At 35.2% G+C, this 16724-nt stretch overlaps 2 protein-coding genes across 3 annotated transcripts in view; both read left to right on the top strand.

The window, feature by feature from the left end:
• Window positions 1-2030, top strand: part of pef1 (penta-EF-hand domain containing 1) — a 10136-nt gene extending 8106 nt beyond the window's left edge. Inside the window, exon 6 of the transcript XR_002917509.2 lies at window positions 1665-2030. The gene's annotated coding sequence lies outside the window, so the exon portion shown is untranslated. The remainder of the gene's footprint in view (window positions 1-1664) is intronic.
• Window positions 2031-3333: 1303 nt separating this feature from the next.
• Window positions 3334-5135, top strand: smim12 (small integral membrane protein 12). 2 transcript variants are annotated; one of them, XM_024294187.2, is made up of 2 exons: window positions 3334-3430; window positions 4277-5135. In XM_024294187.2, the coding sequence occupies exon 2, from the start codon at window positions 4298-4300 to the stop codon at window positions 4571-4573; it is 276 nt and encodes a 91-aa protein (XP_024149955.1). In that variant the 5' UTR covers window positions 3334-3430; window positions 4277-4297; the 3' UTR covers window positions 4574-5135. The 2 variants fall into 2 exon arrangements, with proteins under 2 accessions (XP_024149955.1, XP_024149956.1); XM_024294188.1 differs by lacking the exon at window positions 3334-3430 and adding an exon at window positions 3436-3539.
• Window positions 5136-16724: the final 11589 nt, after the last annotated feature.

Genomic DNA, 16724 nt, shown 5'->3' with positions numbered 1-16724 from the left:
ATTATGGGAACAATTTTATTAACATTAATAAAATAAAATTGTTTTTATTTTGCTGAATTTACATTTTTAATCAATGTTTTTATTTCAGTTATTATTTTATTAACATTTCAGGGAGAGAATATTCAACAAGTTTAATGAAGTATTAGGACCACAAAAAGAAAAATATATTCATTACTTAGGAGAAAAGAGTCGTAAAATTATGAGAAAAAAGTAAAAAGATAAAGATAAAATTGTAAAAATACGAGAAAAAAGTTGAAAATTTATGAGAATGATCAGGAAATTATGATTTAAAAAAGTCAAGAATTTTAAAATAAAAAAAAAAAGTTTAGAATTTATGAGGATATAGTCATAAAATGATTGGAAAAGAAGAAAATAGTCGTAAAATTGTGAGAAAAAAGTCAAGAGTTTACAAGAATAAAGATGTCACATTTTGAGAAAAAAACTTAAAAATCCACCAGAATAAGCATGAAATTGTGATTTTTAGAAGTTAAGAATTGACTGAAAACAGAAAAAGTCAAAATTACAAGAATAATGTTTAAAAATGTAAAAGAATAATGTTTCATTTATGATTTTAAAAAGTCAATAATTTATAAGACTAAAGTAGTAAAACTATGAGGAGAAAAGGTTTAAAATTTGAGTGAATAAAATTGTGAAATTATAAAAAAACAGAATAAAGTTGTAAAATTATGAGAAAATAAAAAAATTTACAAGAATAAAGTAGTAAAATTTTAAGGAAAAAAAACTTCAAAATTGACGAAAATATTCCTGAAACTATGATTAAAAAAAGTCAGGAAAGTACAAGAATTAAAGTTGTAAAACTATGAGAAAAAAGTAAAAAATTTACAAGAATAAAATTTAATATTATGAGAAAAAAAAAGTCTGAAATTTATAAAAAATAAAGTCTTAAAATTAGAAAGAAAGAATAGAATAAAGTTGTGAAACTGTCAAAAAAAAGTTAAAAAAAATTACAAGACTAAATTTGTGAAACTATTATAAAAGAAGAGAATAAAGTTGTAAAACTAACCACAAAAAGTTAAGCATTTACAAGAGTAAAGTTTTAAAATTTTGAGGAAACAGGTAAAAAATGGGGATAATAAAGTAAAAATATAGTCAGAAAAGAGTCTCAATTTTCCAAAGCAAAATCCATGTTTTTTAATATATAAGTTAGCCTCCTTCTACATTCTGTGTCGACATAATCCATCATTTCATTCATTCATGGTGATGCCACAAGACTTTAGTTTTTAATAGTTTCTCCATGTGCCATAATGCAAACGATTTACCTATAAGTCAAAGTTGACTCACTAAAGACTGACTATACTGTTTCCTTATTTGAGAAACTAAATAATAATCACAGAAAATGCACTTTTCAGACTGGAACACCATATTAGTTTTTGTTTTAGCAAACAGACTTTTAGCCTCATAAGTTTATTATTTTAATTTAGTAAATTCTCCCATGATAACTTTATTATTGTGAAATATTGACTCTTTTTCTTATAATTCTATGAGTTTATTCTAACAAAATGTTGACTTTTTATTATAATTGTTAGACTGTTCTCATATTTTTTTTTTCTTCCATGATGGCCCAAAAAGTTAGTCATATAAAGACAGTTATATAAAATAAAAAAATCTTTTAAAAACTATTTTTTGCTGCTGTGAAATTCCAGGTTTGCAAAGAGCAGGTGTTGTTTGACAGTTGAAGTTTACCCGGCAACAGCACAAACAGAAGGATGTCCATTTACTGAGCTGCAGATTTGAAGCATTCCTCTGCTAACGAACTTGAATTAAACTCCAGAAAGAGCGACTCACGTCTCCTGAAGGCACTTTAATGCTCCCAAAGGACTTTTGTTTTATGTTTATGACACAACTAAAGGTTACATGATGCTTTTTACAGTGATCTATATGTTTGCTTTAAACCTACAGTTTAATTCTGGAGGGGTAAAAAAGAAAAAGGTGTTAAATGGGTGAAACAACAGTGAACAAAACTCAACAAATCTTTTTGTTTTGACAGCTGTAATAAAACATATAAACAAGTTGTTTTGTTTTATTTAATGTTTTGGAATTGTTTTATTAGCTCTAAAAAACATGATTCTGATTTGTAGTTGTTTTATTTTTTACAATTTTTTTTAGATTTCATCATCCTAGTCGTCCAGCAGTTTTAATCCACAGTGCCTGTAACCTTCAAATCCTCCATATCTTTTTTTTTTTTACTCATTTGCATCCTAACGTTTTTAAAAATACTGATTTTTCTTCGACTCTCCTGCATCTTTTCAATCCTTTTCTAACCGAGCCAGAAGTGCAGATGGAGGTGAGCTGCAGACCTTTTTCCCTGCATGAGATTCAACAGCGGTTCCACTTCCTGTCACTTTTGGTGTGATGATTAAACATCCCACTGCTGGCCATGCCTGACAACAGTAATTAACTCTGACAAACAGAGCAGGTCGACGGAGCTTCAGGGTTAGACCGTCACCCCAGACAGAGCTCGTGATTGGGATTGATAAGATGGCTTTATTTCCGTGTTTAAAATGTTGGCAGGGGCGGCTCCAAATCTCATTTGCAAATAAACTCAAACTTATTAAATAATGTCCACGTTGCCAAGTTTCCCCATAAAGCAGGACTGGCATAAGTGATGCTGTTAGCCTGTGGGGGATGAGCACATTTCTCTATTTTAGTCGGGACTGATCACACGCCAGTCCTGGCAGCCGCCAGACGGACCGCACAGAGGGAGGAACTGCTTAAGAGAATTATGTCCCAACTCAAAATGCTGTTCATCACATCAATGTCAGCAATTTGGAGCCAATGATAACAAATTTGGATGTGTCATGTTTTGTTTTTTTATTAGCTCTGTGCCTCATCACACATGGGAGCATGCAGCCTGAGCTGGTCATTGTTCTCAGGAATTTACAAATGTTATAGTTAAGTGGAAACTTTTCATCTAAATATATTCATTTTTAAATTGAAAAAATAAATATATATGTATTTTATTTGTAAAAATAGTAATAAAATGTATTAGCTGACCACTTATTTGCAGTTAACAATAGATAATTTGGTTTATAAGCATTATTTGATGTTAAGCAATACAAAGGAATGTGCATTCATAGGTACAAGCTTTAAAATAGACAATGTATTTATAGTTATTTATTTATTTACGGTTTTTACAAAATCAAATCAATTGGATGTAGTTTGATCCTTCTGCCAGTAGGTGGTGATAAAACGCTAAGAACGTTTTTGGAGATTTTGACTTTTTCTTAAGAACATTAAAACAAGTATACTTAAAATACAACTACAACCTGTTTGTTCTAACTCAAAAATTATAAATAATTATAAGTAAAAAAATAAATAAATTGTACACACTGACGTTGAAACAGGAAGAACACACGAGACTACCGGAAGTTGCGTCAATGCAATTCCCAACGTGCTAGCGGCGCTAAAGGTGAGTGAACACTTACAAAATCAGCTAATGTCATGAGGAAAATATCATTTTAGAATAATGCAGCAGATTTCATGCTGACGCCCAGTGATTTGATCATTCATTCTGCTGGGTAAATATAGTTAATTATAACTGAATTGTCCCGGTTAGCTAATAACTCAGTGCATTTTGGGTAATGACTTTCACATGATATAAACCCTTGCCGCTTTTACCAGATATTTTTCTTTCATAGTTGTTATTTTAAGTTTTGTTTGTATTTTCTTGTTTTTTGAACTAGTTATTTAATATTCTATCGTTCTGCTTTAAAACGTGCTGGACGGTCAGACGGAACTCCATAACAGATTTGACCTTTTTACTTTCTTTCTAGAAATACGAAACAAAATCAAAGAGCTTTCAGCACTACTTTGGCAATTTATAAATCTTAAAAGTGATTATTTTTATTCGGCTACCAGAAAATTGTTATATTATTTTGACTTTGACTAAATAAACTTTTACAACATGTTCCCAAATTTAGCACAAGTTTTAATGGTTTTAAACTGATCTTAAATCTATTTTTCCGATTTACTATAAATAAATAAATCATCTAGATTGTGACAGATTAAGAAAGTATTATAACAAATTGTAATAATTTTAATTTGAATATTTTTGATGTGAAAACAAAACCACCCCTCTGTTAATTAGTTTTCAACCACTAGAGGGAGCTAGTTGTACATTTTATGTTTTTAAAACTTTCTTTGAATCGTTTAAAGTAACAACTGTTGATGTTTGATTCAGAATACAAGTCAGACAATTCATTTTTACTAAATATACTTTTTAAAATAAACTCTATTACTCTATTTCTGCATTTAGGAGGTGAATCGATGCCCAGCTATGTGGCCCGTACTGTGGACTGCGCTGCGGACCTACGCGCCTTATGTCACCTTCCCTGTGGCTTTCGTGGTGGGCGCAGTGGGCTACAACCTGGAATGGTTTATTCGGGGGACTCCTAAACCTCGAGAGGAAGAGAAGAGCATATTTGAACTGAGAGAGGAGAGGAAGCTGCAGGAGCAGGCGGGCAAAGACAGCACCCAGGTGCTCAGCCTGAAAGAGAAGCAGGAGTTCACACCTAAAGCGGCGCTGAACAGGAACCGACCTGAGAAGAGCTAACTCGTGTCAGACTTGTTTTTGCGGTTTCTCAGAAGGACGATAGTGCACTTTAAGCAGACGGGGCCATCTGCAGGACAGTGTCACCTCTGGTTGTGATCACCTCACCTAAAGACTGAATCCTGCCTGGATGAGCATTTCTGTCGCCATTTAAAAACCTGTTTAAAACTCAATTAACCTTAGATACGGTGATGAGATTCCACTGTTAGTGCTGCACATCTGTCTATTCCAATGCACATCAAGGATGACTCTGTTCAGTGTGCTTTGGAGTTATAGTGTCACAAACGACCTCAACGAATATCATTTTAAACTTGACTCAAACGGTCTTTTCTGTATTTTCACAGGAGATTGTGAAAGTTAAGACTGACGACTTCCTGTTTGATGTTTTTGTTTATTGTAATGGATTTTTGATCTGATGATGTTGGAGGTTTCTCAGGAAGGAAAAGCTGCTTAGAAATGTGCTCAGACTTTTATTTTGAAAGCGTTGTTAGGATGCACATATAAATGCAAATCATGTCTGTTGTGAAATTTTCTAAAGAATAAAGGAAGATTCATTTCATATGTTTATATGTATGATGGTCAGTAATTTTTATGGATTTCATCCATGTCTATTTGTTCGTAAATTCTAACAAGGTTTTTTAGAACTAAACTTAAAAATGATCACGTCTGTGGCTTTGATTAGAGGACAGACTCCACAGAGATTTTGATTGGGTGGGCAGTAGCTGAATTTGGTGGGTGGAGCCTAAATACTCCCCATCACCATAGAAACAAGACAGATGTTAATGCTGATTCTTGGTGGAGTATCACGTCTGCCACACATGCAGCACATCTCACCAATATCCTCCAGCTCTGAACAATCCCAACATGCAGGACTTCACTGTTACTTTAGATCAGGGGTGAGGAAACTTTTTGACTCGTGGGCCACAAAGGGTTCTAAAATTTGGCATAAGGGCCGGATCAGAAGAAGATTCAAGGAGTGATTCGGAAACCTAAAGAAATGCTGCGTTCCTGTGGTGTTGGAATGATTCAAAAAATCATGGTCTGACTCCGGAAACCCACATGAACGTCAGAAAAACACCTAAATCTTCCAACTCCACATGATTGTCAATGTTTCTGTTGTGCACCACCTTTGGCACGCGTCAAAGTCAAGGCCCCGGACCAGATCCGGCCCTCTGGGCAATTTTATTGTTATTAATGACCAGATGTTACCTCGCACTCATTTCTAACTTGTATAAATTTGACAAAAATATTTTTATGGAGCGTAAACTATAGAAAGTTATTTCAAGTTTAGGTTGATTTATTCTGGAATAATCTTCCTGCATTTTTATTATTTATAATTGTGTAAAGTTACGGTTTTAAAGTTTATAAATTGACATTCTGCTAGCTTTTTTTTGACTATTTTGGCATTTACTACGATTTTTAGGCTATTTTGAAGTCTAGCTAATATTTGATTAATTGATTGATTGAGTGAGTGATTGATTGGTTATTTCAAGCAAAGATTATGAAAAATACAGGACAAAATACAAATATTTCAATTTCATTATGCTGTTTTTCATCATGGGTTTACTAAGATTTTTAAGACTATTTTAGGTAGGCTAATGTTGTAGCTACATGCTAGCTCTTTTGGCTAATAAAGGCCTTTTTTAAAGTTCAGTAGGTTGTTTTGGAGTTTTGCTAAAATTTCAGCTAAACGTAACACTTTTTCTCTTCTACCATGATAAGTTTTTCACTCTTTTTTTGGCAAAAGTAAAAAGACTCTGAGGTTCAGATCCACACCTCCATCAGAACAGAACATTCTGTTCCAGCTGCAGTTCTGCAGGAGCTGCCATTCCCACTAAAGTCCAGCAGATTTGCCTTCAGGTGGAAAAACGTGAAAAATGTCGACTAATGAACATTTTCTTTTTTTTATATAGATTTTTGTTTAGGTTGAGTGATAGAATGAAAATTAACCAGTCTTTTTTTATATTGTGTACATTTTATTTATTGTTATTTTGATGAAAGTTTAACCCTTTAATACCAGAGCTCCATTGTTTATGTTCTTTGATTTATTGCAACTTTTCAACCGTTAACATGATCGTGTTAATGGTTGAAAAGTTACAGTATGTTAAAGATTTTGTGTTAAAGCATCACCGGTGACGCCTCAATGTTTTTGCTTGTGATTTAATTTTTTTTTTCATTTTTCAAGATAATCAGGCTATAAAAAGTATTACATTTCAGACATTGACATTAATATTCCTTTGCAGAAACAGACAATTAAAACCCAGGAGTCTTATTTTAACATTAAATGCAAATAAACTATGTAAAGATACATATATTTTTGTCAAATGATTACTTTTAATTTCTTTGCGTAGAACAGAAATACAGAAACACAATTGTATCAAAATTATTGCTTGAAAAGGTGTGGGAAGAAGCAAACTTTTAATAATCCCACCCCTACTGAGTTAATTTGTTTTATATTTTTTCATAGATTTCATAATCCGGTAGATTAATTGTGGGGTTTTACCACACTGGTTTATAGTGGAATTCATTCTTTTTTCCCCCTTTTTCTGGTAATGATTTTATGACAACAGCCTGCGGGACGGTAAAAATGTGAACGCTGCTGCATTTGACCTACAGCCACACTTTGGACATGCCCGATTTAGAGCACTATCAGCCTGAAAATTAGATTTTTACGACGGATCTTTTGCTATTTAACAAAATCAGTGCATGAAAATTGACACGAGAGGATACATTCTAGCATAGCTTTGTGTTTTCAGTCAAACTCAATCTGTCCCTCACCTGGGAGCATGTTTCCTCTTTTTGTAAGACTTTTCTTTTGCAGTGTTCAGTTTTTTCTCTCTATTAATCTTTGTTCTGCCCATCACAGGTATGGAAATGCATTTAAAAAAGGGGTTTGTGTGCTAAAAATAGCTAAGTAATTGTGAGCATTGTAACATAATCCTTATTATTTTTTGAAAAATACTAATACATATATTTTTTGCATTTTTACAGCTTTCTATTCTCATTAAAAAAAAATATCCACTATTTTTAAGCAGTTGCCCATTTACAAAATTAAACTTTCTACATTTTACTTTGGGCCACAAAACCAGAAACAAGACAAACATCTTTATTTTATATTGCAGCTTCAGTTTTGAGCCACAAGAGGGAGCCAGAGGAACATTTTAGCTTTCAGATTGATGTAACCAGAACTGATTAATTCCTTTAGAACTCCTCCAGAGCTAAAGGGATGTAAAGTCACGTACTGTGCTGAACTTCTGAACCTTTTGTCACCTTCTGTGTGTACTTTTTGTTTTTTAGCTGCATCTGTGGGTCTTAGTCTGAGTTTTTTAACCTAAGATGTGAGAACAGGTGCTGTGCCTGAGAGAGAAACAGGAGTTCACACCTCAGAAACTCTGACCAGGAAGTGACCCAAACAGATCAGCGTCAGGACAGAGAGGACAAACATGTAAGTTGAAGATTTTCTCCAGGAGGAAACAGGAAGGATCCTATCTTTTACCTGAACTAAAATGGCCAAATTAAAACTTAAATTGGACTTAACCCTTTAACTACACAGAAAAGTAAAAAATAAAAAAAAACATCAAAAAAGCTTTTTTTCTGCTGCTTATTCCTCCTAAAAGGACATTGGCTTGAAAAAAAAATGAAGAGATTTTTTTTTTCTAAAAATACATAAGAGTAGGGCTGGCACAGTTAGTGGACAAATTGACTATTAAAATAGTTGACAACTAATTTAATAGTCAATTAGTCGTTACTTTATATTATATGGAGTCAGAGTGTAGTAAAGGTGAAAATTATAATGACACTATGCTAGCTTTATGGCATTAACTTTGATTGTTTTGGCAGTTTTGGAGTTTAGCTAAAATTTCGGTTACATGCTAGCTGTTTTGGCTAATTTAGGCTTTATTTTTTAAAGGCTGTTTTTGAATTTACCTAATAGTTCAGCTGCTTCCTAGCTGGTTTGGCTAATTTAGGCTTTTTGTTTTAAGTTTTTTAGGAGTCTTGCTAATATTTCAGCTACAAGTTAGCTTTTTGGCTAATTTGGGGGGTTTTTTTAGGCTGTTTTTGAGTTTAGCTAATATCTAGGCTACATGCTAGCTGTTTTGGCTAATTTAGACTTATTTATTATTTTTTTAGGCTAGTTTGGCATTCAGCTAATATTTTAGCTGCTATCAGCTTCAGAGTTTTCAGCTATCAGTGTCACCACCTTCAGCTATCATCACTAGCATTTTCTGCGGCCAAATCATCTGTATAGGACATTTTTTTACAGTCAACGGGCCAAATTCAGCTTACAGCATTCACACTATTATTATCACAGATAATGCTTGTGTGAATAGATCTAGTTTATATCTAGTTAGTTTAAAGCAAATGATGGTTAATATGTGTGTGTCAATTTTTAGTAATAAAAATGTTCAGGAAAAAAAAAGTATTTTTACTTCAATTTTTGGGAAAAGATTTTTTTTTACTTCACTTCTTTATTTTTTTTTTGCTTCAATGTCCCTTCAGGGCCTCCGTACCTTGGGGAATAATACACACAGTCAACATGTTTTCTAGATGTGCCCCACCATTTGGTTGAGCAGGAAGTTTAAGGGTTTTTAACATCCTTAACATATTCTTGTGGCATCTTTCTCGTGATGGACGACATTTCTAAAGAAAATTAATTTCTTTATTCAAATCATTGAGAATCAGGAGCAGAAGAAAAAAATGATTTAAAAGATGTTTTTTTGTGATATATAGGATCAACTAAAGCACAAACTCTGCTCCACTCCATTCTGATGAATCCTCAAATAGATCCATGAATGTCTTTGTTTTCCTCGCCTGAGCTGGAATCTGGATCTAAACTCTCCGGCTGGATAGAACCGATACTGCTCATCAGTTTTGCTGCACCAGTAATGCTAGGTTGGGTTGTGAGGGGCTGTAAGCTAGTGGGTGAAAGTGTAAACAAAGGGATGATGGGAAACGAGAGGAGGGTTACTCTGTGCCAACAGTCCTGCACAAAACCCAAGAAGTGAATTTCTGCTGAACTCCTGCTGCTCTGCAGAAAGCAACACAGATTTTCAGATTTTGGCTCAACGTGACATCATCATAATTCAAAGATTGTCTCTAAAGATGATTGGAGGGTTTAAGGTTGAATCTTTAAGGTCATTTACTGAGGGATCTTATCTCAACAAGGATTTCTCTGTTTTATCACAAGTCGACTCCAGTTGTTGAAGTTCAGTGAGAGCGGAGGTGGAGAATGTTTCAAATCCGACCTCAGAGGAAAGACGAGCAGAGGAATGTCAGAGGCTGGAGGACGGAGACTTCAGAGACATGAGGAAGGAGAAGGGCTTGAAGGTCAAAGAGTGGAGAGTTGGACAGAGATCGATCAGAGCTTCAGTCAGTCGGGTGAAATCCAGCAGCAGATTCAGGATATCAGCGTTCAGGGAAGTCAGTCCCTCAAGGCTCCGTCCTGGGACTGACAGGGTCAGTGGAGAAAGAGTTTTGGAGGTTTGGCTTTGATGAGACAAACACAAAGATCAAGTCAAGGAGGCAGGGAAGAAGATTTGAGTTAATCAGAGTTTCAGATGTCATGTAAACCTGTTTTTTCATTTGTTCACCCTTATAGTGGGCACATTTACTAGTATTATACAACATTAAAAAAATAAATAATAAAAATATATTTATAATAATATCAAGACAGGAAAACAAACAGATTTTGTTTCTTATTCTTTAAAAAATGAAAAAATATGATCTCATTTTCTTTTTAAAAAGAAAAATGTCTCTTTTTCTTTTTTTATAAAAAAAAGTAAAATGTTGTCTCTTAAAAAAGGAAAGAAAAAGAAAGAAAAATGTTGTTTCCTTTTCTTTTTAAAAAGAATTTTTTTCTCTTTTTCTTTTTTAAGTAAAATGTTGTCTCTTAAAAAATAAAGAAAAAAACAAATATTTTTTTTTCTTTTTCTTTAAAAAAATAAAAATGGTGTCTCTTTAAAAAAGAGGAATATTGTCTCTTTCTTAAAAAAAAGGAAAATGTCTCTCTTTCTTTAAAGAAAAAATGTTATCTCTTTATGTCCCCAATGATGTTTTTGTCTTTTGATGTCACTTTCTCTACGCCCCACTTAAATTTTAATCCTCTTTTTTCTCGCCAGCATAAGCCCCGCCCATCTTCTTTACCCTCTTTTTCTGTTTCCTACTGTCCAAAACTTCAGAAGAACATGCAACATAACAAAGTCTGTTCCATATTAATATGAAAATTATATTTAAAGATCAAATTCTTGTTTTTCAATGAATCTCATGGATGAAATCGTGTTTTAGGTTCTTTTTATCGCTGACATCAATCTCAACCTGTCATTATTAGTCTACCAGGTGAGCTCAGTTACATTAAAACTTACTAAAGAAGGACGTTCCACATTATTAAACAATGTGGGAAAGAAAAAGCATCTTTGCTGCTAAGAAGTGTGAAATAGTTGACTATCTTGGACCTTAAGAGAGACAGTGGACCATCAAAGACACTTTCACTTCCAGCTGGAAGTTTCCTGTTGAAACGCTGAGGAGGAGCGGCAGGTTTAGGTGTGGGAAAGGTGTGTGTTTATTCTGGGAAACAATGGGAGGACGGGTCGGTGGCGTCTCAAACCTTGATAGTACTGTGGGAACTGAGGCCCAGAGGGGATGCTGGGAGGCGCCGCATTGTTCTGGCTGGATGATGGGGGAACGTGGGTGATGCAGGATTTTCTTTCTGTCAGAGAACCTGGATGTGACATCCTGACTGGATCAGCTGGACACAGTCCTGAACAATGGAAGACCGGCGCGTCCTCTTTTCATTGAATTGATCTAATATAAATATAAACTATTTTATTTGTATCTAAAGGACCAAAAACAGTGTAGTTCAGAGAAACCTTTACGATTGTGGTCTTCACTTAGTAAAAACATGTTTCAAACTCATAGAAGTATTAATTAATGACTGCTGCTGTTACTTTTTATAAATAAACGTGCAGTTTTAGGATAGAAGAGAAAGAATCTAATATTAATAATAAAGAAACACAATTTCAAATGAACCTTTTCCTGTTTATCTGAGAGAAAATGATCTGGTTACTGTGAAGGTCAAACTGAACTCCAGCTGTGACTGCAGGGCAAAAACAGAGATCCAAAGACTCCGACCAGAACCCAACAAATCCACCAGGACGCTCGGAAGGAACCAAAGAACCACAAGGGGACGAAGGGCATCTGGAGGAAGAAACCGAACCACAGAAGGAGGAGTAAAGGACAGATGAAACCGAGTCAACTTGTCGTCCTCACTGCCCAGAAAAGTCGCTCTGACTTTGTCACTAAGACTGGAAAAGTACTGGAAGGGGGTTTCTACAAAAACTCCTGGAATACAAACACATTTTACAGGAAGCTGACTTTCATTTCCATACGGAGATTTCAGGAATGTAGGTGAATTATTGTAGTGATACAAAACATTGTGCACAACATAAAATCCATAGTCAAAGTGTCAAAGTCAAGGCCCGGGGGCCGGATCCGGCCCTCCAGATCATTTTATTTTATTGTTACAGTTAAGTTACAGTTTTAAAGATTTAAAAATTGGCATTCTCCTAGTTTTTTTTTTTTTGACTATTTTGGCAGTTACTGTGAAATGCTAGGCTTTAGAATTTAGCTAATATTACAGCTACGTGCTAAATGTTTCGGCTAATTTAGGATTTTATAAAGTTTTTTAGGCTATTTTGGAGTTTAGCTGATATTTCAGATACATGCTAACTGTTTTGGCTAATTTAGGCTTTTTCCAGTTTTTTTAGGTTATTTTGAGGATCAGCTTTTTTTCAGCTACATGCTAGCTGTTTTGCGAACCAAAGTTTAAGTTCATAATTAGGTTAAAATGTTACTGTATTACAGTTTTAAAAATGTTGTGTTTTTTTGGATTTTGGCCTCTTGGGTGATTCAGTTTGACACCCCTGTCTTAGACGGTCCTCGGTCTTCGGCTCTAGGCCAGGGGTCTGCAACCTTTAAAACTAGAAGAACCTCACGAGAGCCACAAAGTCTCACTTTATCGTTAAAAAATGTACAATATTTATGAATTTTTGTCAATTAAACATTGATTTGTAAATGTAACTTAAATATTACACTTATTAAATTAAACCAGTGTCTATATGTTTGTTGCATTTGTAATTATATGTATATTTAAAACAGTTGTAACAACTTTTGACAGCAGCACACACTAGTTCCTTTCAAAATAAAACCCATCCTGTGTCAATAAAGTTTTGTCCTGCTTCAGCAGCTTTTCTTATTTTAAAATGCAAGACAGTCAAACATGATGTTTTTATCATTTTTTGTGCCACAATCATGTTTTCCACTTTACTCTCAGATGTAAACAATATTTTAGTAAAATATATTAATTTAAATTGAACAAACCTCCAACATTTACAATAAATTGAGCTTTCTAATGTCATTCTCTAAGATGTGAGGCACAAAACACACAACACACAATAACATAAAATGATTTGGAGGGCCGGATCCGGCCCCCGGGCCTTGACTTTGACACACGTGGTCTAGAATGCAGAGATAAACCACAAAGAAGTTAAAAGAGAAAACTCGGTTCTGATTGGCTGAGAAAAAAAAGGCGGGAGATTTAGCTATTGGTTCAGAGGGAGTGCTTAACTGATGAGTGGTGTGACCTTAAAGAAATGTAATAGATCTTAATGACGGGAACTGCACCAAAAATATATTTTTATTTATTGCTCATTGCAGAGCAGTAAAAATAAAATCACTCCTCAAGACACTTTGATGTATTAAGACTTTATTTACATAAAAGCTGAAGGTTGACCTCCAAATGAACCTAAATGACCTCCGTCCTGTACAAACACAGATTCACACACAGCGGCTTCTTTTCATCTCTGATCTCGTTCTCGGAACGGACTCCAGCAGACGCTCTGCCTGCTTCCTTCCATCCACCGCGAGCTTTTGATGGAGCCATCATGAAACCAGGCGGACAATACCGCGACGCCGCCACAGCGCCATTGTCCGAGAGAACAATCCCCATCATTCAATCCCAAGGGCAAAGCAGCACGGAAACAGATAGAGACCCACTTCCTGTCTACTTTCTACATTTAGGAAGCGTTCACTGTGTGTGCGGCTGAGCAGAATAACTAGTCAGGTCAGGTGAGAGGATGATGACATGGCGGTAAACCGCGTGTCCGAGTTGTTTGAGCAGATGTCAGAAGAAACAAAGACCGTCTGCACAGATCTGAGTTTCCCTCAAACAAACCCGACTCAAAGTAAACACTAAAACAAATAAAAAGTGGAGTTTGGTGGAGAAAGTCACATGATTCCTTCCATCCGTCAGATTCCAGATAATTGTAGATGTTATCTCACTTCCAGGAACGTATCCGCCTGCTGCTGCTATTTTAGGACCCGGTGGTAACTTTAACCTCCGTGTGAATGTGAAATCAAGAGTTTTATGAACTGAACTTTGTAGGATAACATTCCCGGTGTCTGAGCAGTGATTTAATTGTCTCTTTAATCCATACATTCAAGGTCTTTTAGCAGTACCGTTACCAGAAGGAAAGGCAACTTCTTAGACAGTACAAAAAAAGTCATCGTTGTCAAGCAGAACGCAGAAATATTCTGGCTGAAAATAGCAACTTTTAGTTACAGGATTTGTGAGTACACAGACATTTACTTGGCTCACCATCAGAGAAAGGAAATGCATCAGCAATGACTCCGACAATGTCAGGAAGTACAGTCAAAGCGGCGTCTGATCCGCAACATTCCCACTGATGATAACTCCTCCAGATGAAGCTCCTTCAGGGTTCTTGACTAAAGTCACACTTTCATACAACAATGACTCCAGTTTGATCATTTACTGATGCCTATGTGAGGTCCTATTCTAATGTATAACAGGTGTTTACAAGAGAATCTGGCTACAGGGAAAATATATGGCGCCCAAAAATTAATAGTCGGTCTCTCTGCCAGAGCAAGCCGCAAAAAAAATATTGTTTTACAGTAAACTTTCGACCTCAAGCCCCATTTAAAGAGATCAACAGCCACAAAAAGTTGATTTAGGGTTTGGTTACCCTTTAACGCCTAAGTTGTGGCTGTCCATTTGTTTACAAGCTCTCCCACTAGCTTACAGCCCCTCACAACCCCCAGCTTAACATTAGTGGTCCAACAATATTTGAGCTATCCAATCGTACAGATTAGATTACAGCTCAAACGAGGAATACAAAGACGTTCATGGATCTATTCGTCTGCAAGTGGATGAATCAGAATGTGACATTGAATCTTGTACATCCAACTATACTTTTTCATCTGTTTCACAAATGATTAGAATAAAGAAATACTCAGAAATGCAGTGTATGAATGTTCTCCATCATGAGAACACGTTAAAAACTAGATTTTCATCAGTTTTGGTCTTTAAGCCCACAAATTTCCTGTACTTTTAGTTGATGTTTTCCTGTCTGATAAGGAGATGAAAGTTCGAATGATCAGCTGGAACTTCTGCTGCCGGGCTGGCAGCAACCGGGCCCGTACGGGTCAGCAGCGTGTGCAATCTGTTCCCTGACCTCTTGGCTTTTCGTGAGCACTTTCGCACGGACTCACACATGCAAACCCAGATAACAGCCACACACGGCTGCCAGCGGAGAGCTGGTGTTGGACCGGGCAGCTGTTTGGACACATTTCCTAAACACAACTCGCCAATATTTCCCTGACGTGAGTTGGAAACAGAAAAACAAGATTCCTCTCTCAGGACGGAGGCTTTCTACAATCATCTAGTTGGAGTTTGGTAGACCACAGGAAAACCAAAGCCAGACTCTTTTCATATTTCAGCTCTGCTTTGACCTCGTGCTCATCCCCAGCTCTTTCTGCTGGAAGTTCACGTACCTTTTCCTGCTATAGATTACTGCTTATCGTCACTGGGACAGTTCTGGGTAGGACTGGAGCTGCTGCCGTTACATCTCTGAATAAACGTATGGCTCCACACATTCATTAGGGATAAAAACCTTTGTCAGAGGTTAGGTCTGGTTTTTATCAGCCACTCTATATGGAAAATGGTCAAAGGACATTAAACAAAATATAAAATACTACAATAACTTGTCTGAGTTTCACACAAGTATCCTCAGTTTAATCAAAACGGACATTCACTGTCAACATTTTCCCTAAATTTATGTCCTTAAGACATCCATTTCTATATTTTTATCACATATTTGTATGAATGCTTAGTAAGCATTCACACTGTTTTTCAGCACATAAAAACTCAATCACTTTTTCAGCAATTGCAGTAATCTTTGTATCAAAACGTTCAGCTCCTTCAGGACATTACTGCTTGTATTTTTGGTATTCATAAACTCTATAGTTTTTGAAATAATAAGCTATTTATGCCCCATAGGAAATGAATTAGAAAGTCTTCAAATTTCAAAATTTTAAGTAGATTAAAAACAAGATTTTAAATATATTCATGTTTCGATCTTTTATAGTAGTTTTCAAAAACATTTGGAGTTTAGCTAATATTTTAGCAACATGCTAACGTTTTTGGCTAATTTGGCATTTACTGGGGTTTTTTTTACTAATTTGGAGTATAGCTAATATTTTAGCAACATGCTAACGTTTCTGGCTAATTTGTCATCTACTAGGTTTTTTTTAGGCTAATTTGGAGTTCAGCTTCTATTTTAGCATCAGGCTAATGTTTTGGCTAATTTAGTTTACTGAGGAATTTTAGGCTATTTTGGAGTTTAGCTAGTATTTAAGCAAGGAGCTAGCTTTTTTTGGCTAATTTGACATCTACTGAGGTTTTTTGGGCTAATTTGGATTTTAGCTCATATTTAAGCAACACACTAAATATTTTTGCAAAATTGGAATTTATTAGGGATTTTTAAGCAATTTTACTGCATTTTTTCCAGAAATTTAGATCAACTTCAGCACTCTTTCATAGTTCTTTAACAAAATTTCCAGCCTTTTAGCAAATTTAACATTTTTGCTTTTGCATTTTCAGCAAATCTTTTCAGCAATTAAAGTAAACTTTTTCAGCATAAAGCTTCAGCATTTTCAGCAACTACTTTCTGAAAGAGCATTCACACTAGCAGTATTGCAGGTAATGCAACATTTCTAGTTAGGACTTTTTTTTTATATTGTTGATAGTTGAAACAGAAAAAATGTAATCAACAAAAGAACAAAAACACGTGATACAGTAGCC

This window comes from Oryzias melastigma, linkage group LG11, assembly GCF_002922805.2.
Source record: "Oryzias melastigma strain HK-1 linkage group LG11, ASM292280v2, whole genome shotgun sequence".
Lineage (NCBI taxonomy): Eukaryota > Metazoa > Chordata > Actinopteri > Beloniformes > Adrianichthyidae > Oryzias > Oryzias melastigma.
The sequence above is the reverse complement of the archived record's forward strand: the minus strand, read 5'-3'. Positions and strand labels throughout refer to the sequence as shown.